Source organism: Pogona vitticeps, chromosome 2 (assembly GCF_051106095.1).
Source record: "Pogona vitticeps strain Pit_001003342236 chromosome 2, PviZW2.1, whole genome shotgun sequence".
In the NCBI taxonomy this organism is placed as follows: domain Eukaryota; kingdom Metazoa; phylum Chordata; class Lepidosauria; order Squamata; family Agamidae; genus Pogona; species Pogona vitticeps.
In genome coordinates this window covers 71,961,810-71,986,172 of record NC_135784.1, presented here as the reverse complement: position 1 = coordinate 71,986,172, position 24,363 = coordinate 71,961,810, and the positions used below count along the sequence as shown (strand labels likewise).

Genomic DNA, 24,363 nt, shown 5'->3' with positions numbered 1-24,363 from the left:
CTAAGCGAAAATTGCCCATAGGAAACATCGTTATACGGTGCACATTATTTTCTAAAAAAACACATCGTTATGCGAATTCATTGCTAAATGAGGCAATCGTTAAGCGAGGCACCACTGTATTAGTATTCATCTAACTACACCCTTCCTATCTCTCACCACTCTTCATCATCTTGTTTGTAGACTGAGGAGAAACTGATCAACGATAATGACACTGAGCAGCATCCTATTGCTCAGATATTGTCACGTCTGTGTCCCCCGACCACGACTGCTATGGCAGGCTTCCTTCCACAATCCATGGGAAATCCCACAGCCAATCTCACGATGAGTGCATAAATGGACCTGAGCCAGGAAACCTTCTGGAGCAGAGCAGATGCTTACACAATGGCTTTCCTGCTCTGTATTTAACACCAAACAGGTCACCTTAACTTAGGCCTCTGGGTCCATCCAAATTCAAACTGCAAATTATCTTTCAGGAATGTCCACACCCAAATGTGATCCATTTCAGAGAAGCCCCTCTTCAATCTGGACATCTCGTGAATCTGTATGAACTGCTATAATTTAGAAGGAACTGATGGATAGCTCAGTGGTTCAGGCATCTGGCTATGGAGCCAGAGGTTGGGAGTTCAATTCCCCACTGTGCCTCCTTGACAGGGGCTGGATTTGATGATCCATAGCTCCAGCTCTCCAGTTCTAAGATGAAGATTTCAAGATTCATACAAATCCTGAAGTACATCCCTACTTCCTATACTGTGCATTGTTTTCCATCAAACAAAGCAATTTAAAGATATTTCATGCTGCCCAGCAGAGGGCACTATTGTAAAACAGAAATAAACAAAAAACTAATAGTTAAACTATAACCTTAGCAAATAATTTACTTTGTTAGAAAAGAAAATTCTCCTCTTTCATGATAACAAAGGAAAAGTGTTGGGGGGGCTTTAGCTCAAATTATGCTAGGCACACAGTCTAGTATTAGCACTTCTGGTTTTCAGTCTTGCCATTTACCAAACAGTTGTTTATTTCGATACCTCTCATACAATTTTATAAAAATGGTCTTGCAGCACATAATTTATCCCACACAGCATTTATTCTTCCTTCATGCATGGATTTCATACCTCAAATCTGCCCTTTAGATCTGACACTTCTCTTTTCAAATATAACAATTTGTCCCTGGTATTTAGTTCTTAAAGTGATTGGCAGCTTTTATCTGATATCAAGAATCACAACAGCTTAAAAGGAATACCAGAAACTTTGGTGAAATACAATTTTAAATGTCTTTTTGCTAGGGAAAAATGTTCTTATTCATCCTTCTTATGAGGTCAAGTGAGTATTCTTGGTTCTTTTCCATCCCACATCATCCTTAGGAAAGCCCTGAGATGAGGATAAGAGAAAATGAATGGCCCAAGGTAACCCAGTGAGAAATATTTAACAGTTTTCTCCCAAATTCACGTAAATCCCTGTATCCCACCCACTTTGGGCAGGAAATGAGGGAACAAAACAAAATGGTAGGAAAATGTATTGGCTGTTACATCTGGAAATTTGCAATTCAAATGCAGGCAATAGCCACACTAGTGTGATCTCAACTATGCCTTCTGAGCATTCAATGGATATGACAGCTGTTCAGATCCCCATGTCAGAGTTCAGCAATATTTGTCAATCTACATTTTGCAAGGTGGGACAGAGACAGCTATTACGTTCCATCGTTTATGACAAAAGATACCCATCCAGGCTCTTGTTCTCTCTTCCTCTGTGTGGCTATTTGACAGCTTTGCTATGGAAAAACACTGATCAGGAGAAGGCTTAGCAAAAGTCTAGTCATAAGTAGGAATTCACACTACTGTACATTGTGTAAATGGTAGCAGAAACCGTACAAAAAACTCTTAGGCTTATGGCAGTGGGCAGTACAGTGTGTTAAATAGTTCAAAACCATTTCAGAGATAGAAAAAGAAGAGAATGGGAGGGCAAAGTGATTTTCAAGGAGAATTTTGTGTTTAGAAAATGTTTTCTTGAAGCAGACCGTGTCTGGAGTTCACGTCCAATGCCGGAATCAAGCTGCAGAAAGCCCATCATCATTAAACAATCTCCACATAGTTCTATCAGGTCTTAGAAAGACACTGCAGATGAAACCAACAGTGATGGGCCTTTCATATTATAATGAAACAGCACAAACAAAAATAGTCTTTCTTTTTTTCATTTCTGTGTTCTCTTGTTGATTGATTTTGTGTTTCTTTCATATTCCATGTTTTGCGTAACCTTTTTTTCACTCTTTGTCAAACTGCCTCAAATTTGTCATACAATAGTGTAGCAAGGGCTGCTGTCAGCAGCCAATCAGAATAACTGGGGTGAATAGGAAATTTGCATCCATAAAAGGGCCTGCATTGGTTGGAACCGAGTAAGGAGAGCTCTTTGCTTCCATTGTTCCTTGAAGGCAAGATTACTATGTATTGCTGAGCTTCTGGTAACTTCCATTTTGGAATGTGCTTCCTGCCTACCATGTTTCCTCGAAAATAAGACAGGGTCTTATATTAATTTTTGCTCCAAAAATGCATCAGGGCTTATTTTCAGGGGACGTTTTATTTTACATTTGTGTCACCTTTTGGTTGCTGCACAATGTTGTACAATGGTGGTGGGTGGGTTTTTACTTAACAGGCTTATTTTGGGGGTAGAGCTTATATTTTGAACATTCTGAAAAATCATACTAGGGTTTATTTTCGGGTGAGGTCTTATTTTTGAGGAAACAGGGTAGTTGTCTCACTGACTTCATGTTGGATGTTTTCCTCCCCACCCCTTTTTTCTTGTTCTTTTGGGAAAGATTTCCAATGTGTTTCTTTGGATTCGTTTTGACACTGCCAACAGGCAGCCTGCATGTGCCAGCATGGATTTTTTCTCCTTTGGAGATTTTTTTCCTCTTTGGTTTTTGGCCTTTTCCTTTCTTAATTATATTTACTGCCTGGGCTTGACCTACCTCCTACCACCTGAAAGACTCAAAGAAGAGAAGGCATTAAATGGGACAAGGGGGAGAAACTTCCCTATATTCTAGTAATTTGGGGTCGGAGTGCTTTATTTCCTTGCTTTTCTTGTTTTTGGGGAAAGGACTTGTGAGTGTTTTATTTTTCTACTTTTTTCACTATGCATGTGAGAGTGGTTTCCCTTCTTTGACTGAGCTTTATAAATTGTTGGTTGTTCTGGGTTTTTCGGGCTCTTTGGCCGTGAGCCAAAGAGCCCGATAAACCCAGAACAACCATTAGATCCTGGCCATGAAAGCCTTCGCGAATATATTTATAAATTGTTATTTGGTTAATTTACTACATATTTATCCCGTAAAACATATATATTTGGGAGGGGTGGGACTGATGTTTTTCCTTCTGTGAAAATGTGTGGGTCAGAGTAGTGGGCCCTGTGACTGTGCAAATGGTTGGTTGTTGGTGATGTGCATATTATTTATTTGTTTGTTTGTTTGTTTGTTTGTTTGTTTATTTATTTATTTATTTATTTATTTATAAGACTCTTTAGCTGCACCATTACCAGTGGTCTCTGAGTGCCGTACAACAATATTAAATCTTTTAAAACATTAAAACCATTAAAATAGGCAATATTATAATAATATCCTATATTAAAAACAATCATTAAAACATTAATATTAATAAATCCTTCTGCTCATATGGCCAGCTAAAGAATACTATTTAATTAAAAGGCTGGTTAAACAGAAAGTCTTTTGCCCGTTGCTGAAAAGCCAAAAATGTCGGAACCAGACGGATTTCTATAGGGAGGGCGTTCCAAAGTTGGGGGGCAACAGCCGAGAAGGCCCTATTTCGACATGCCACCCCCCTCACCTCTTTCAGGGATGGCACCTTCAGAGGGGCTTCCTGGCCTGATCTTAGAGGACGGGCAGGCTCATATGGAAGAAGGCGGTCCTAGTTTAGGTAACCAGGTCCTAAGCCGTCTAGGGCTTTATATGTCAAAGTACGTTGGTGGTGCGGGTTAAACCGCAGAAGCCTCTGTGCTGCAAGCTCAGAAGACCTGCAGTTGTAAGATCGAATCCACGCAATGGAGTGAGTCCCCGTCACTTGTCCCAGCTCCTGCCAACCTAGCGGTTCGAAGCATGCAAAAATGCAAAAATATGCAAATAGATAAATAGGTACCACCATGGTGGGAAGGTAACGGTGTTCTGTGTCTAGTTGTGTTGGCCATGTGACCACAGAAGATTGTCTTTGGAAAAACACTGGCTCTATGGACACGACAAATTGTCAAGGGGAACCTTTACCTTTACCTAAGCATTACTGTATGCTTTTTAGAGTAGACTGATCCTCTGTTGCCTTGCCTCTCTGCTTCTTTGTGGTAGCTTTTTAGAGTCCTTTAGGGTCTTTGGAGCACCAGAAAACACAAATGTGGAAGCCCAAAACAAATGACCTGAAAAAGACTTTCCCTTTGGTATAATATGAAAAGCTCAGTAAATGAAAAAAAATACAAAAATAAAAGAGGCAGGCCCAAATGAAAACAAATATTGAAATATTTGCCATAAGCATCCCTAGAAGCCACACATTTGAAAAAACACTCTGGAATGGCTGCCTCCTCATAAGAATATACATCTTGTATATGAAGTGTTTTTCCCCCTTACAGAATGGTCATTCCAAATGAGTCGGTCTCTGTGGTGATGCTTCACATGAACTATTCACCTCACAGAGATATTTAGCACATATTCCAATATAAATTATTTCTTTTTAAACTAATTTTAGATTTTATAGGGATATTTATATTTACGATTTAATTACTGCCTGTGTATCACCATATTGTTTGGAATATTTTTTTGGTTATTGTTGGGTTTTGATGGTCTTAAGTTTTAATTTTGTAAAGTGCCAAAAGTAATGTTTGTACTATTCGGGCAATCAATCAATCAACCAGGCCTCCATATATCATTTCCTTATACATTCCAGAGTACCACAGAACGACAGAAAATCTCAATCTTACTGAAAAATGTTTCCAAGCATACCCTGGCCCTACCTTTTAGGAGACTGGAAATCATTTGCAGCATGGGACCAATATTGACTTTGCAGTTTTCTTTGTGCATAACCACCCATTTGTGATTTTGGCAATGGGAGAATCCCCTGAACAACATACTAAACTTGTCATAGTGCCATACCATTCTCTGACATCCCCGCACCACCAGTTGGTGAACTTCTATCTTGATGTACAACCGATATGGCATATTGTCCATTGGTGGCTGCACTTCCTTTCTGCCCTGAGTTTCCTTTTGAAGAAACCTGAAGCTTCATGACCTCCGACCTGTGGGGGAAAAAAGAAGACAGAAAAAACTGTCAAAATTAATCCTACTGAAAAAACCAAATCAACAAAGTTGAAACCATTTGTATTCCAGGGGAGTGACACCATGGATATGTCTGTGCCGACCAATGCACAAAGCATTGCCATGTCTTCATTTCTAGTAGGCCTGGAAAGACTTCAAGGGAGATCTACAGTCTGGTTGTAGGGACCAAACCACAAATTCATGCTCTGCTCACGGTCCTGCACACTTCCTTCCTTCACTTCCTACTTTGAGCTAATCATCGATTGTTTTTTACAGCCACTCAGACTGGAGCAGCAGACAGCCTGTTGTCGGTGGGAACTGTGCCAATAGCATGGGGCATGGCACAGATGAGTGAGTGAGCACCATCTTGGAGCAGTAGTTGGCAAAATGAAAGAGGCAGAAGGAGGGGTCCACAGAATGAAGCATGGCATACCTTGTACTATGAGCAGTGAGTGCCATTCTCTCTTACTTAAATGAGACACTTTCCTTTTCTCCCCCCCTTGCTGTGCCTGCCCTGGCTGGATTGCACAAAGATGTAACTGGAACAGCTGTCAAAGGGGTTCACACATAACTGTTCCATCATGAACCAGAGGCTTCTTTGCTACTTCCTTGGCAGAGACTCACAGACCATATACTGCTGCTTATTGCTCTTTCATAGTGTCGGTGATGAACAAAGCAGCTGGGTGATAGATTTTGGTGGGGAAGGGGCTCATAATAAATGTTGTAGGCTTTCCCCCCTTCTTCTTGGTAGAAAACGGTCTTATGGGTGAAGGCAGCATTCCCCCCAAATGACTCCTACCATACTCATGTTTCATATACTGCCTGAAGATTCTACCCAAAGAAGAACAGTGCCTGATTCTGTTATAGCAGAACACAAATTTTTCCAATAAAAATCTCTCTCTCTCTCTCTCTCTCTCTCTCTCTCTCACACACACACACACACACACACAAAATCTCATTCACCTGCCTGATATACCCCAAAGGGACCTAAACCTCATGCAATATTTCTCTGTTGATTTATAATGCATGTTAATCTATGAATCTACTAATCCTGTATCTTATTCCTAAATCTATTAAGTAAAAAATATACAATGAGATGTAGAGGATGTAAATGTAAGTGGGGGATTCAGAAAGGACACAGAGAAAACTGCTGCAGTGCAGGCTTGCACCAGAGTTTATCCTTATAAATGCTCAGGGGATTTATAAGGAACTATAGCCACCTTTCAACTGGAAAGAACCATCATGAAAACATATGTTTTGATATCTGTGCTTGCTTCTAGATTTCATTGGTGCAGGCAAACATCATTTATGAATTTTGCTCTCACCCTTGGAGGGGGCAACCCCCATCATGAATCACTGAGTTCTCTGTCCCCACTATTCTTGGTGCCAGAGTTTCTTTAAATTTTATTTCTCAAGAAATCACTACAAGACGCCTGAGTAATAAGTAAATAGCCCTTTGCTTCCTAATGTATAGGAGTAAACTTAATTCTGAATATTAAGAATCACTATTTTAGATATAATAATATTGGAACTATCACATTTGGATTCAGATATATTTAAAACTATCCAAATATGGCATTATTCTGTGAATTCAGATTATTTCCAAATCTGCATGCACATTCCTACTGTCTAGAAACCTTCCTATAATTCTTTGTCTGATTTTGTACACTACTCTTTGTTGCAGAATCCCAGTTTGAAAACATGTATCCTTTCAAACACTTCCTGCCTCACGTTTTGCATAACCCACCCAAATGACTAGTACAGCTGTTGTGGGGTGCAGTTGGCACATCTGTATCTTTTTTCTTGCATTGGGATTTTATATTTTATAAGGTTATTCTAAAAGCTGGTTTTGCATTCAGAAGCACAGATCAAAGTTGAACACTAAACATTGCATGCCAGCGTGCACATCTTTTCTAGCAGATGTACACAAGCATTTCACAGTTTAATAGATCCTGCTGATCATTCTGGTTTTTCACACTGGAGATTCTGGCTTTAATCTAGTTTAATACTTTCCATGCATTCAAGGTCTTAATGAAAAACTCTCCTGAGAAAATGTACTTAACTCTAGGATTTGGCCATATTGACTACTTTAAGTGAGGCAAATCCTGCTGAGAAAACTGAATAATGTCCCAAAAGTTCCTTCACGAATTCAAGTGACATCATGAATTGATTTCATGCGAGGGGTACAACACAGTCATGTTCTAATTTACTAACACCTTTGGAAGAAACACTGCATGGACAGTACTGTAAACTCTCTAGTGCTTTACAAATCATTTGTTTTTGCAGTCTTAGGCAGCTAGCAAACCCAGGATCTGTTCAAGCATTCTGTAATGATCCTTGTCCTCTCTCTTCCCCCACCCCAAACAAAACATACATGGCTTTTGGTTTATGTTCAGCTTGGTAATTTTAAAGGTATCTTACAAAGATAAGGATGGGTGATGAACAGCGTTCTGACTCAGGAAGAATGTAGGCCCCAGTGTCTATATGACATAATGTTCTTCCCTGTCAATTAAGTGCCTCATTTGCCTCTGCTTCCTCAGACTGAATGGACTGCCAACTGAGAAATGTAACCCAACACATTACATCAAATTACGGCTTCTTGCCAACCAGCATTCAGCATTCAGCACCCAGGCCAAGAGCTGAACCAAATGTGCAGTTGCTGTGACACAAAGCCTACTAGAGTGTGTCTATGTATAACCTTTTCCTAATGCTAAAAAGTAAAAACAAAATAAAATCTGAAACGGAAAAAAAAGTATGTCATATTATTTCTCAGCTTTGGGAAATAAGGCAGCTAACGACGGGATTAAAAGGTATAAAGGAGAACACCATTAGATTAAAGCACAATTAAAGAAGTTAGAATGGTAACACGTACAGTAATTGAATTCAGAACAGTTTAGAAACAGAGCAGTAACTGTAAAATAATAATTTAAAAGTACAGCCCCCATTCCTTATAAGCCCTTTTTCTTATCAGTCGGTTAATTGCCAAAAGCTTATCTGACTGGAAGGCCAGCAGAAGAACCACAAAGAGGGGGCCAGTAGAGCCTCCCCCTTCTGCCCCGACCACCTCCTCTGCCTTGGGGAGTGGAAATAAATAATACTTCAAAGTTTCAGCTTCTTCCACTGTTCTCAATGCCTGGGTTGGTTTGCAGGGCCAATAGCTAGTCTTTCTGTTTTCACAAGTAAAAAAAGATAAGTAATGAAGCCTAAGAGGAAAATAACTAGAGATCCCCACCATGAATTCCACTATGGGTAGAGTTAAGAGCTTAGTTATGAGCCAGGCAGCAAGAGTCCACGTTTCAAGACAGAGGTGGGTAGAATACTGTCTGCTCTCACTTATATCAACAGAAATAAAATGTCTAGAGCAAGGGTGAACAACTGTGGTCCTTCACAAGTTTTTTTGGGCTCCCAACATGCCACCACTAGCTATACTGTCAGGGCTGATCAGAGTTTCGTTGAACTACCATAGTTGTCTACCCCCGGTCTAGAGAGTTACTTAAAGATTAAAGACAAAACCAGACAATCAACATATATCTGAGACTACTGTTGGAGATCCTCTACACTTCTACAGCTTTACTGTTGAGTGCCATCAACATGCTGATGATACTCACTGTATCTTTCTTAAGGTAGCAACCAGAGATAGGCACATTAATCCTCAGTCATTGTCTAGATGCCATGGCCAAGCAGCTGAGGGTCAACGAATTGATTCCGAATCCTGACAAGAAAGACGTGGTGCTGATCATTTGGCAACTGAACAATCCAGCTGTCACCTCTCTAGTAGTTGACAGGGTATGAATTCCCCTTGTGACCCTTGGGGATTTTATTAGACCCAGTGCTCCTCCCACAGGAACAGGTGGTGATGGTTGGGTTGGCATTTTGTCACCTGTTCTTGGTCCAGAAACTCTGTCTCTCCCCAGAGAGGATGACATGGCTGTGCTGACCCATGCCTCTATAATCTTGAAATCAGATTAGTTTGCTCCACATGGGCTTCCACTTAAGACAACTTAGAACAGAAGCTTTAACTGGTATATCAAGTGGTGGCTAGGCTTCAGTCACTTGACACTTATTTTGGATGAGCTAAACGTGTTGCTGCTGGTCTTCCAGGTTCAATTCAAGGTGTTGGTTATTATCTTTAAAGGTTTCCATAGCTTAGGACTCAAACATTTACTTGATTGCCTTTACATGTATCAACTCTTGCTGCAACAAAGATAATCTGGGGCTGCAAGGTGACAACTCTTAAAGCTGTCCCACTCATATATGTCAGGAAGAAATCTTTACATGTTGCTACCCCACCATATTTTGCAGAATTGCTTCAAGAGTCGTTTGGATGCTGATAAGTTTATCTGTGTTTCTGCCACTTCTGTGGTTCCTTTTGCTCTTTTTAGATCACTGTAACTATTATTTTTTTATCATTTAAATCACGTTGTACAGCATTTCAGGTGTCCTTGGACAGAAGAAGAGCATATACTGAAAATGGTAGGTAGTTAGTCGGTCGGTCCTAGAATATTCCTAAAGGAGCCATGCTCTCAAATACTCTACCTGTGGCTACGGCTACTGTTAACATTTGAATGTTCCTTAGATTTGTTTCCTATTTTAAAGTTGTGTGGCTTCATTCTACCTTCTCTCCAGGAAAACTAAAAAGGGCATTTCCCTTTCTTTCTTTCTTTCTTTCTTTCTTTCTTTCTTTCTTTCTTTCTTTCTTTCTTTCTTTCTTTCTTTCTTTCTTTCTTTCTTTCTTTCTTTCTTTCTTTCTTTCTTTGCTAATCTGTAACATGAAGAAACATTTAGTAACACTAAATTCAAAATCTTGTAGAAGCTGAGTAAATCATATGTCTGCGGTCTCCCAAACTGATAACGCAGAGGGACCAGAAATTTTAATAATGTGCAGTAAAGCACGCCTGGTTTCTTTCCTAAGCACACATAATTTATCACATTCTGAGTCTATAAAATTAAATGAGAGGGCCTTGCCAACATATTCACCAATAACTTCTAAAATGGTTTATATCATTGGAGGAACTTCACCCATAAATTTGTGAGGAATTTGTGGAGACAGCCAGTATTAATAATATACAACTGGAAAGTTGAAGTAAGTAATGGATTACTTTTATGCAAAAATATTTTGTTGACACTTCACAGTTAATGGCGAGGGTGTGACTGGAATTGCATTCAATGAGCAAGTTTCTCTGAAATGATAGACGGAAGAGCTCCCCTTCCCCATCCATGACTGGAATAAAGTGGAGATGGTATGTGCTCATTCCGTAAGTGGAAGACTTGAAACTGAAATGTTTTATCTTTTGCATTGCTAGGAGAGCTGTATTTACATATGCCCCTATGCACTCAAGCAGACAAAGGCACCCTTTGCATAATGTCCAAAAATCTAGTTTCAATTTCTTCCACACTAATAATATTACAGAAGTCCAAATGTTTCAACCATTGCATAATTAATTTCCATGATCTGATTTACCACAAAGTGAGGTGAAGCTGTCATCTGGGTGGCCTCTCTGACATTTTGCTATTGTTATGTGCCATCATATAACAATAGCAACAACGTCAGAGAAGCCACTCATTGATAGGTCCAATTATGGCGATCCTACGAATGAGTGAAACTCCAGTCTGTCCTTTTCCTCAACAACCCTGCTCAGCTCTTGTAAACTCAAGGCTGTGGCTTCCTTTAAGGAGTTATTATATCTCTTGCTCTTTTCCTGCTGCCTTCAAACTTTCCTAGCATTATTGTCTTTTCCAGTGAGCTTTGCTTTCTCGTGATGTGCCCAAAGTACAACAGCCTCAGTTTTACCAATTTTTGCTTGATTTGATCTGGGACCTACATATTTGTCGTTCTGGTGGTTCAGGGTATCTGCAAAGCTCTCCTCCAGGACTGTATTTCAAACGAATCATTTTTTTTCCTGTCGGCTTTCTTCATTGTCCAACTTCCACACCTGTACATAATAATGAGGAATACAACATGGATGATCTTAGCCTTGGCCTCCAGTGGCATGTCCTTAATGTTGTTTTCTAATATCCTCATTGCTGCCTTCCAAGTCCCGGTCTCCTCCTGATTTCTTGGCTGCCATCTCTGTTTGGATTGATGAGTGAACCATGGTATACAAAATATTTAATAATTCCAATTTTTTTCCTGCCAGTATTAAGGTAGTGTAATTCTTCTGTAGTCATCATGATCTCTGACGGGGATGCCATTTCAATATCTCAGAAAGCCTGTTCTATGGAAGGGGTGTTGTTGTTTGCTTTTAATGAACAACCTTACCTTCCTGCTTTAAATATGAAAACATCTAAGGCAAACACAGTAAATGTAATTGGAACGCTTGTCTTACCATCTCTGGGTTTGGAGCATTTTCATTAGTATTCATGGAATATCCCATGGAAAAGTGGAAGAGGAGTGAATAAGCAGCAAATCTGTCCAGAGCAAAGATCACAGAGCAGAGTGGCCGTGAGGAAGTCTGGGAAGTATATGTATGCCATGCAATGTAGGAAGGTTTCCACAGAGACAGTCTCACAGATCACTATTCATTTTAAGGCTTTTGTGCTGAAGATAATGACAAGCTTGAAAGAGGGAAATCTAAACCCTGGGAGACTGCATAATGTTAGACCTTAAAGTAATGTCCATTTCTAACTGCCTTTTAATTAAGGCCATTCTCCCTGTCACTAAAACTTACAACTCAGATTCAAGGCATCTGTTTCTATTGCCAACAACTGGAAGGGATATTAGATTGTCATCCTGCCTGGATATGAAAACAAGTAAATAAAATACAAGTCCCTGTATATCAGGACCGCATTCTCCCAAATGAGCCTGCCAGGGCTTTAAAGAGAGGCTAGTCTCTCTGCCCCATAACTAGAAAATACACACATTTAATGTTAACATAAGGCAGGACCTTTTTGGTGGCTGTTCCCATGCTTGGAAACCCCCTGCCAAGTGTGGGCAGGCTAGCTCCATCTCTGTTACTTTTCCATGGACAAGAAAATAAAACTCTTTAAAAAATCCAAGCACCCTTTTGTCATGAAAGTTGGTTTGCTACTGAATTCAGTGATGCCTCATGACTGGAACAGGAGGGCATCCCCTTGAAATCTGGGGGTGAAGTGCACTCTCTCTTGGTCCACAAGTCAGCCATGGTTGGATTGATTTTCAAACTGTTGATGCCATTCTTTCTCTCTTAATAATATTTTTATTCAACTTTGTATGTTTTAACCATACGTTAGTAATTTGTTTCCTTTATTTTATTGTTAGCTTCCTTAAGCACTCTTTTGGCAAATATGTGCAACACCAACTGACTGACTGACTAGCTAACTGCTGGCGTGTTTATGGAAAATCAGTATCTATTACTGTCTGTTGTTGTTTAGTCGTTAAGTCGTGTCCGACTCTTTGTGACCCCATGGACCAGAGCACGCCAGGCCCTCCTGTCTTCCACTGCCTCCCAGAGTTAGTGTCTATTAGCCATAATAGCTACTGCTTGATGTTTTCTTCCAGTAACTTATACTGTGTCTGAACAGGGAAGTTATGTTTTGGTTGACTTATTTCCAACTTGTTCTACTCCAGCATGTTCTACTTGCAGTCCTTCAGCCTCTGTTATGGAAGGGTGAAACAGATAGATCTTTCATCAGGTCCCTCAAGGGACGTAACATATATAAAGCAGTCAGCAGTGAAAATTTAATTCAAATGATGGCATAGTGGGTAGATGGGTTTTCTCCCAATCATCAGTTCAGAGGATGTGTTTAGCTCTCCTCTATTGGAAAACTGCTTGGCTAAGCATTTACTTATTAACTTACCTCCACTTAACACTGGCTTTTTTCCAAACTGTGAATTGGTTTTATAATGAATGGGAGGGGAGGAGTCTTTGTGTGTGGTCCATCAAGTCTTTCCCAAAAGACATCCCCTCAAGCAAATAGGGAATGGAAACCCCTTCTTCAGACCAACCACAATGGGTGTAAACATTCCAAGGAGGATTATTACACCCCCAAAGTTTCATGTTGCTCTCACATCTTTGTGAATGCTTTGCAACCCTTCTTTTTTCGGTTCCAAACTCTAGAACCACTAAAAAGAGAAGGGGAAGTGAGTAAGAGGAAGAGGGACTAGAATTTCCCCTGGAACGAAATAATATTTTAAAGTTTCAACTTGACCTTCCCCACTGCATCTCAAAATTTAGCCGCAAACCCAGCATAATGGGTTTATATAAATTGACTAGACCTGCTGGAATTACATCCACTTCTATAGTGCCAATACTCAGAGGGATCCTTTGTGCTTTTAAAAAGCATTTCTCATTGACAAAAATAAATGTCTTAATTTTTGCTCTGTTCTGTAACAAAATACGTTTCTTGCCTGCACAAATACAGCAAGGCATCAACCCCACACACCATTCACTATGTCATACGAGACTAAGTATGTCTTACACATAGTTACCCAGAAACAGCTTCCACTGAGTTCTGTGGAGTTCTATGTTATGTACCCTGTTTCCCTAAAAATAAGCCCGAACCTGAAAATAAGCCCTAGTATAATTTTTCAGGATGCTCATAATATAAGCCCTACCCCAAAAATAAACCCTAGTTAAGTGTAAGTCCGCCCTCCATCCTTGTGCAGCAACCAGAAGATGATGACATGACTGTATGTGAATAAATGTAGATCATTGCGCATAAAAACAAAACATCCCCTGAAAAGAAACCCTAATGTGTTTTTGGAGCAAAAATTAATATAAGACCCTGTCTTATTTTTGGGGAAACACAGTAGTGTGCCATCTAGTTGGAACTGACTTACAGCAATCCCAATAGAGTTTTCAAGGTACGTGAGATATTTAAGAGTGTTTTTTTCCAGTTCCATCCCCATAGTGAATTTCTATGGCGGAGTGGAGGTTCAAATCCAGGTCTCTGAGTCCATCACATCCAAAAAGATGTGCACAGGATGGCTGCCTTGATAATCTATTTTTTGATCATTTTTCTCTTCTGTAAGATCAAGGTGTTCTTCTTAAATTAAGGAGGCAACTGCTCATTCTTCTGCTGAAATCCTAAACAAAGTCCTAAGAGAGGAGGCTACCTTAACTAAATAATATATGCAAAAAAGATTTTTAAGGCTTTGGGCCAAAAGCATGTTAATGCATGAAAGAAATTAATGGGCCGGTTTTTATTTGGTTGGTTGGTGTTTTTTTTAAGATAAAAAGCAGTATCATACAATGGCAGGCCTAGAAACAGAGTTTAACTCTTATTTAGCTACTTATTCACTCTTCTTTCACTTTTACATGGGACGTTTCAGAAATTTAACACTTCCCCTTCCAGCAAAGTGCTAACAAAATTTCAGAGACTCTTCTTCTCCAAGATGGGAAGAGAAGTGCAGGCCTTCCATTGCATGATGGCCGCAAAAACAGCGATGCTACCTGAAGGCTGTTGAAGAAGATGGGGAGGAGAAGGAGCCTTTGCCCCAGAAAGACACTTGCAATGCTCTGCATTGGCTTTGTAGCATGTCTGTTTCTTAACCTTTTTCCAGCTTCCGCTCTTACAATGCTTTGCCCAGAAGGACCAGGAGATCTCAACGCACAGTGCAAAAGAACACGGCTTCTGGTCAGTAGTTGGATGAGATGCCACCAGGGAATCCTGCATATGCTGCCTCAAATTCCACAACAGAGGAAAGGTTGGATACAGATGAAATCACTGCCCATCCTGTCAGGTGCATGCCTAACTTGTGTTATACATCAAAGGAGAGGGCAGACTGACCGTTCCTGTTCTGCACCCTTCTGACTACTTAGAAGGAAGACGTTTCTTTGGGGAAATGTTTACCTCAGAGTATAAACAGCGAAAAAGGTAACTGTTTAGCTTTCTTTCAAAAAATGATTAGTAATAGCACTTCATGGTTTAAATAGCATAAATACACAATGGCATCCAAGGGGTAGCTTTTCCCCACTTCTTTGTCCTAGCTAGGGTACCCAGTGAATCAGTTGCTGAATCAACACTTACGGTACTTAAATCTTGTGGATATTATGGTTCTATTCTAGTTCAGAAAAGCAGCTGGATTTAGACCTGATGCCTCTTCTAGTTCTAACACTGCTTTGATTGAATCATTTAGATTTAGATCTTAAATAATCTGATGTGACTAAGGAGAATAAAATTCAGAAACCAAAGAAACATCTTAGGCCTATGAAATCTGCCAATGAAATAATGCAGTCATATACAAATGGGGTCCTCTATAATCTAAAGCAAATATTTAAAATGCAGCATTCCAGCTCCAAACAGTGCTTATCTGAGTACAGCCAAGATGCCTGATGCTCAGTTTATCAACCAGATAAGAATAATAATAAACGAACAGCAACAAAGGCATGTTCTTCTAACTAGTATAATTTCATTTATTAAATAATGCCTTGGGTTTGCTTTATTACAAAAGTCTTTACTCTGATTAAGGCATCTGTTAGTGTTCAATAAGATGTCTTATACAACTCACTAATCCCAAGAAAGATCTTTGGTACCTAGTTGGTAAACAAGAGTTTGTTCAATCTGAAAACCTTAGATCTACTCCTCCAAAGAGCTACTCTAAGAGACTGAAAGTTTAAGGCTAGTACGCTATTGCCTAAACACAGAGAGGAAGAGTATTTGCAAAGGTGATGCCCCTTTTCCTGCAGGTTCTATGGCAAGTGACCATTCTTGCAAAGGTTGTAAGGGTAGCCACGCAACTAGCTTTGCCATGGGAAACCTGCTGGGAAGGAGGGAGTATTTTACATGATTTCCTTTCCATTTTGCATTTAGGCAACAGAGTACTGACCTAAATGTGTAATGCTTAGTATTTCAATGTTTAAGTGATTATAGTTCAACTCTCTCAAAATAAGGCTGCTGTGGCCTTGCATCAGAGCTTGGAATGTATTTTAAAAATGTAATATTAGTCATTCCATTACTGTTGTTTTGCCCTTTGCAAACAAGCATACTGGCTATGAAAATGGTTCTTACTATGCCTAACTACATATTACAATTGTGTTATGCTGAAACATCTTAACATAAATGAAAGTATTATCAATATATTACTGCTGCATGAGAATGTGGAAATTATCTTGTCCTAGCAGAGCAAATTACTGTTTTTCTGCTTTGTGGCTGGGAATAGTTTTACTTGATGTTAGTGAAGCTTTGGTGCCAGCATCCTATCATAGTCTCAACCATTCCATCCATCTCATGACTATACTATTATTTAGTAATTTGGTAATTCCCTCAGAATCTGCAGCTGCTGGAGGCTTCTATCTCTAGGATAAACAACAAGCATGCCAAAAAGAATATATGCCCTACCTCTGGGCCAGAAAGGTATGCAACAGCTCTTAAAGCGGAAAGATGGCTCATTCTAAACACTTGTGGATAAGGTCTTTTTTCAATCCAAATTGTTCAAAGAGCATGACAAGCTGCATACATACACACATGCAGACTTACACTAACAATACATTCTTACCCCTAGCCTTTTCATATTTAAACAAAAAATGAATCCATAATAGATACATAAAACACTTCTCAATATCAAAACCAGTGATTCATCACTCTTTATTACGAAGGACTGTCTTTAATATTGGAACAGTCCTGCTGGATCACCAGCAGCAGTTCCAGTCCTGCAGTGCAACGCACAGTGGTGTTTTTCCTTTTATTTATGGCTCTCTCCTAAACTGAGGCTCCCAAGGGCTTCCCCAGAGCAAAAGGGATCCCTAGAGACCCTTGGAACCTGAAGAGAGGGAGGGACAAGAAGTTTTTAGTCTGATTAACTTAAAGATCTTCATCAATAGATGATGACATCAGCTGCCTTGCATAGCATAAATTTACAGCAACAGGATATCAACCTCATGGCTGCAACAATTAATTTTTGGCCTCAACTACTTCTACCTCAACATCTTGTGTGTGTGTGTGCACGCACGCGCACACACATGCACATACACGTGCACGTGCCCTTACTTGCCAGCATTTTGTTTTAGTATAATTGACCATATATACTTTGGTCTGATTTATCTTCAAACATGCATATGGCGTAGCTCTCAAAACAGATGAAAGAAATCAGAATGTAGAAATCAGACAGTGCAACATAAATCACACAGAAAAGATATGTTGAGAGGAGAAGGAATAAGATATTTAAAATCTGCATCTCTGAATATTTGTTGTCAGCCGGGTTGTGAAGTATCCCCATATCCAGCCAAAATATAAATCCTCTGTGGAGTAAATTTCATCCAGATTCTGTGGAGCCTAGCAGGCTCTCAGAAACAAGAAACAGATGGTTAATTAACCATCTGTGGTAATATCTTATCCCATGATTTTGTTTGTTTATTCATATTTTTCCCCAGAGTTTAGAAACTGGGAAATCACCAGCAGAACTGGAAATTAACTTAACTTGAAAGAGAGAAAATAAATCACAATAATAAAGCCTTCCTCCAAGTACTTTCATTGTGACGGATACTTAATGTCTGATAAGTAGTTGGACAGGCAGAAGAAATTAATTTTTAAAATAACTTGTTTATCTGCACCTAATTTTATTTCATGTAGCTCAGCTTGCAGGTGGCGAAATGTTGAGGTCATGAACAGCCTGTCTAATATGTGAGCTTTCCTTGGGAACCTACTGTACATAAAGAATGTGCTTGTGTGTGTGAAGATGTTTAAAAATGCACTGTTTTTCCTCAATAGTAATAATTATGTGCCAAGTTGAATCTGATTTATTGTGACCTTCCCCAGGGTTATCGTGGTATAAAGAACTCAGAAGTGGTTTAGCATTACTTCTTCTGGGGGCTGTTCTAGAACTGTGCAGCTTGCCCAAGGCTACACAAGCCCTCTCTGCTGTATAGAGGCACGCTGGGGAATCAAACTTGCACTTCAACTGACTATCTAACCAACTTTCTCGGCAATGACCCCTACAGAAATAACAGAAATAACTTAAGGTGTTTCGAATTTTCTACTGATGTAGAATTAGTGGACTACCACAATAAAATATGCTGCGTTGTTTTTCAGCTCAATATCACATTTCCAGGTACTTCGGCTGTTGTTTTTTAACCTAGGGAGCAAAGGTTCCAAAGAAACAGGGATAAGTCAGGGACCGCATGTCTCTTCCCACCCCGGGATGAAAAAGCAGTTTGGAAAAAGTGATTTCAAGCCAAGAAAGGGAACAACCGAGGGGAGGGGGTCATTTTATGTGCTCTGTTTCCAGTATAAGTTTCAGTGTGACGGTGCTGCTCTAGGTTAGGGAGGACACCAAAACAAGAGCCCCTAGGATGGAATTACGTAATTCTGTATGAAATATAATTTGGGCTCAATGCTTACAGGAGTCTGAGCAAGTATGACATGGTTTTGGATACATTAGGAGACCAGTCTGTAGTATTCGGGTTGCAATTACTGAAGAAATTTGCTTCAACATGGTAGTGGGTTAGAAGAAGCCAACAGAGAGAGAGAAAGCTCGAGAGTCAGGGGATATTCATAAAGGTTCACATTCCTTGCTGAACATCACTGTGACATGAACAAGAGGTCCTGGATGAGACCTTTATAAGAGATGTATTTATTTATTTATTATATTTACAGTGGCGCCTCGCTTAACGATGTTAATTGTTTCCCAAAAAACATTGCTATGGGAAAACATCGCTAAGCGAAACACCATTCCCCATAGGAATGCATTGAAAACCGGTTAATCCGTTCCAATGGGAACGGATTACCGTCCTTAAGCGAAATCGCCATTGGAAACAATGTATCCCCCATTGGAATGCATTGAAGCCTATTCAATGCATTCCAATGGTTTTGCGATGTCCATGTTTGCAATTTTAAGTGTGTCTTAGAAGGTTCAAAAACAGTTTTAAATGCTTGGGATCGTTAGTGCACCTTCTAAAACGTGTGCAAACTTAATTTGGCTTTGTTCTGACTCTTTGTTAATTTTTGGTTAATTTTTTTCTTCCCCATTGGAAAGCATTGAACTGCAGGTTTGACAGCTGTCAAACTGAACCTGCCCTCACGGAAAGACCCATTCATTATTGCTGTTGCCAGTTCTGTTGTTATAGGCCTGGCTGCTTTTAACAGTTAAGATTTTTCCCCCTGATATTCAACCAAAATCTGGTTTCCTGTAACTTGAGCCCATTATTATGTATTCACCCTGGAATGATCAAGAACAGATTCTGCCTCTCTCCTGTATGACAATCTTTAAATATTTGAAAAGTGTTATACCATCAAGGCTAAACATGCAGTTCTTTCAGTCTTTCTTTATAGAGCTTGGTTTCCAGCCCCCCGAGTATCCTTGTTGCCCTTCTCTGAGCTTGTTCCAGTTTGTCAGCATCGTTTTTAAAGCACAGTGTCCAGAACTGGATGCAGTACTCAAGATGAGACCTAAAAACTGCTAAATAAACTACAGTGGTGCCTCGCAAGATGATCGCCTTATGGGACGATTAATCCGCAAGACGATTGGTTTTTGCGATTGCTGTGGCACTTCGCAGGACAATGTTTTCTATGGACGATTTTCGCAAGACGATGATTTCCCCCCATTGGAACACATTAAATAGATTTCAATGCATTCCAATGAGGAACCGCGTTTCACAAGACGATGGTTTCAGAAGATGACGTTTTTCACTGAATGAATTAACATCGTCTTGCGAGGCACCACTGTACAGTCTAAATGTTTTCCCCACTTCCCTGTCCTTCCACTGAGGAACAGAGGAAGCATTACCATTTGCTGATATCCCAAAGTGGCTCACTTATTAAGCCAGTTCACAATATTATAGAAATTTGAGCCAGAAGGACCCTTGATAGACAGAAGGTTTGCTTTTGGTCACTTCCCAGGGATCACATGTGCTGGAAATGGACAAAACCATAGTGATCCTACCTGTACTAAAGCAGTAGAAGACCTTGACCTGGGCTCAGAAAAGAGCAGATAGGAACAATTTGGTTTGCTTCAGCAAGTACATCTTGTAGCTGCCAGAAAAAAGGAGTGAAGCAACCCATCTCAACAGTGGATCAAACAGCTGGCTAAATGCTCATCTGATCACACCCTAAGTTGCTTGTTTCCATTAGCATACTTTTAACTTAATTCATGTTCCTCTGTACCATTCGTATTGGATTCTTTCCTATCTGAACGGTGCTTAATGGTTGTGCCCATCTTGCTCATTTGGCTGGTACATTTGGGCAGAATTCATCTGATCAGTAAGTTTTGGGTGTCATGAACTGCCCTACCTATCATTTGCAAAATTATTACAATCACTTGGAGAAGCTGCTGGTCAGAATAACCCATAATGTTACACTTTCAGAAACAGGGAAGGACGAATATGCCTATTTTGCTTTTTCTACCATTCAGATGTTTTAAATATCAAGTTGTTTCTGTTAAAAAAATCGGTTGAACTTATGAGGCCATGGGCGTGAATTTCTGTAAGTTCTTGTCAAAAGCAAACAAATTTTTTCAACCATCAACATTCACAAGGAGCCAGACTTCGCAATATGGACAGGAAGGTCTGAACCTGCACACCAGAAGTGTCAGCACTAATTTAGCACCACAATTACTGAAACTGAAAAAAAAAAGACAACCTTGTAAGAGATAATAATTAAAAGCCTTCTGTCTGGGTGGCTACATCTGTCAGTCTCTCTTTCTTCCCATGTTATTGTGGGTTGTTGCTGTTTTTTAAATCTTCAGTGCTTTCCATAAAACTTATGAAGAAACCCAAAAATTCTGAAAAGTTCTCATTAAAAACACACCCACCCCCCAGACAACCGATATTTGCCCATCTATATCCAAAACCAACGTACTGAATTAGCTAGTTTATTGTGCCCGCTTCCCAGTGGCCTTTACTCAATATCTGGATAAAAGCTAAATACTTTTGCACACTGCTAAACGGAGGAGGTTTATAGTGATGACAGTCCCACCTCCTGGTCTGCAAACCACTCTCGTTCTTCTCTTTTCTGCAGTATTGACACTAGCAAGTCAGAAACTGATCCACAAAGTTTCCACAATATGCTGTTGAATTTGAGGGGTGGGTGTGGATAGAGCAAGAAAGAGGCTCACAACCATTTACCAATGCAATAGTTAGATTGCATTGTTTTTCTGTAGCATCTGGTTTCTAGTCAACTTGTGGAATCTATACAAGAGTATTATTACAAACCATTAAAGGGACCCATGTATTAAGTACATCTGCCCTTTGTACACATCACTATATGTGTTAATATGTTACTGCAAACATGAAATACTGGCCAGAACTTAGAGAAGTTGGCATCAGATTTCCACAGCTTGCTGGGTTTAATGGCTGAGATGGTGGGATTCATCTTGGTGGTACAATCAGGCACATGACCCATCCCTTGTAAATTAGTCACAAAGGTTACAGAAACCTTATATGAACACCAAGAGGATTCCGACTATTAAGAAGTGAATTTTATGCAAACTTTTAGAACAAATGCTTTTCTGAGTACTCTCCTTACTATGGCCCAAAACAGATGGATAAACCTTGCTAAGGCCTTCAACATTCTTTGCTCTATCCCATCACTAAAATCTGAAACAATGCCTACCCCTGTGGAATTATAATCTATTATTGGCAAATAAACTGAAATTAGAACGTCTTATTTCAGTTAGGGTTATTAATAAAGAAAACAGTAAAATCTAGAAAAGTATGGAATGAAGTGCAGCTTTTTCCTGCTTTGAGGTGGTTTCCTCAATGGACAGCCACAGGAGAAGGAGGAAATGTGGATGAGCAGAGAATAACATCAGTCGGAAAAGGGAAAACAGAGAGAGAGGGAGGAGAAACTGAAATAAAGTGGCACAGATCAGAGGTAACACTTATCTACTTCTTGTTGTCTTTGTTCCTCTATTAACAAACATTGGACGCCATCATCACCAACATCATCATAATATGCCATTAAGGTGACTCTCTGGGTTTTCCTAGGTATAGAGTACTCATAAGTGGTTTACCAGTCCCTTCTTCTAGTAGTACTCTATGACCACACAGCTTTCCCCAGGCCACACAAAGGGTCAGGGACATAACCTGTCCACTTTGGGTGATCTCAGATGGCTCCTCTCCCTGCTAGGCATGGAAAAGATTCAAATTCCAGAACCCTGGTTCCTCAGCTGGTTAATTATACCAGGCTTGAGAGGATTATGATTACATTAAATTGGGACATGCGGCAACTATAAAAAATGATGTTCTACCGCACCAAAACCAGTCTACAAAGTTCTTCAGCCAGCAGGAATCAGCAGTCAGCTGATAAAGATATTCACCTTAAGATGAAAGAAGAGCTGTATTTGTTTTTGTTTTTTCCTACTGAAGGTATTGTATCTTCTCTGAAGATAAACTAGATATTCTTAAATATTGAATTTCCCCTGTTTTCAGCTGAAAAGAAACTAGTAGGAGCAAAATAAACCTCCCAAAAACCTACACTCCATTAATTTCAAATGTTTATACTCTCCTAAATATAATATTTACAATATTTCTGGTTACAGCTGGTTGTGGGTAAGTAAAACAAAGAAGGCAATTCTGTTTTGTAATTAAGTCTTCAAAGCAAAAAAAATCTAGTTTGCTCCTGTGACAGATGCATTAAATTTAAATGGCAGTTCTGGTATAGATTCATATGATCATAGAATAATGAAGGTGGAAGGGGCCTATAAGACCATCAAATCCAACCCTCTGCTCATTGCAGGAATCCAAATAAAAGTAGATTTGACAGATGGTTGTCTAATTTTATCTTGAATGCCTGCAGCACTGGAACACTCACCACCTCCTGAGGTAAATGGTTCCATTGTTGTATTGCTCTAACAGTTAAGAAGTTCCAAAGTCTGATTTCCTGTAATTTGAGCCCATTATTACATGTCCTGCACTCTGGAATTATCGAGAATAGATCCTGCCTCTCCTCTGTATGACAATATTTCAAGTATCTCCCCTCTTTTTTAAAAGCTAAGCATGCCCAGTTCTTTCAGTCCTTCTTCATACAGCTTGGTTTCCAGTCCCCTAATAATCCCTGTTGCCCTCTTAACTTGTTCTAGTTTGTTGGCATCCTTCTTAAAGTGCGTTATCCAGAACTGGACACAGTGTTCAGGATGCCTAACCAGTGCCAAATAGAGAGGAACCAATACTTCATAGGATTTGGAGACTATAGTTGCGCTAATGCAGTCTAAAATAACATTTGCCTTTTTTTGCAGCCACATAAAACTGTTGGCTTATATAATCAACTCTGCATCCATCTGACTGTTGTTCTATGCAGCCTACACATAGTTAGCTTGCTAATCAGAATATCATGGGGCACTTTGTCAATGGCTTTGCTGAAGTAAAGATATATTATGTCTAAGCATCCCAACTATCTACCAAGGAGGTTACCCAACTAAAAAATGAGATAAGATCACTGTGACAGGATTTGTTCTGACAAATCCATGTTGGCTTTTGGTTATTACTGCACTTTTTCAAGGTGTTTGCAGAGTGACAACTTTATATTTTGCTCCAAAATTTTCCATGGGGTTGATGTCTGGCTGACTGGTCTGTAGTTGCCATGAAATTATTTTCTTGAAATCTCCATGATTTCAAGAAAATAATGGACAGTGGATGTATGAGTTCTTCAGCCAGTTCTTTCAATTCTCTTGGATGCTGTTCATCCACCCTGGAAATCTGAACTCATACAAAGCAAGAGGGCATTCGTTGACTATTTGTTCATCAATCTTAAGATGCAATTCTGTCCCTTCCACTTTTACTTCACATTTGCGCAGAGAATCATAGAGTGTCTTTTGGAAAAAGACCAAGATAAAGTAGGAATTAAACACTTCTGCATTTTTGTTTTGTTTTGTTCTGGTCATTTGTTGTAATTTTTTTTTAGCCATTTAAAATTTAAGTCATTACTTCATGTATCCTACAAATGAGAGATGCCATCATATGACAGGGTTACTAAGAGCCATTAGATTGTGGTGGTCTCACGAGATATGAAACATTTATGGGTCAGCCTACTGTGTGCCAAACAGAACATAAACTATGTAGTTCCGCTCCCTAATATGCTTCAAGAAGCTGAATGACAAGACTGCAATATATAGATGGTTAAAATGTGTGAAGAGGATAGAAATAAAGAAAAGGTAGAGTGACGTGAAAAGTATTCTTAAGAGTAAAATCAATGCACAGTCAGAATTAAGTTCC

General features: G+C 39.6%; 1 protein-coding gene across 4 annotated transcripts in view; it reads right to left on the bottom strand.

Annotated features, from left to right (window-relative positions):
- EFCC1 (EF-hand and coiled-coil domain containing 1) overlaps nt 1-24,363 on the bottom strand; it is a 118,860-nt gene that overhangs the window by 43,470 nt on the left and 51,027 nt on the right. For all 4 annotated transcript variants that reach the window (XM_072989698.2, XM_072989696.2, XM_072989697.2 and 1 more), the window contains one exon: nt 5,138-5,280. In XM_072989698.2, coding sequence (XP_072845799.2) covers nt 5,138-5,280 — 143 coding nt within the window. The remainder of the gene's footprint in view (nt 1-5,137; nt 5,281-24,363) is intronic.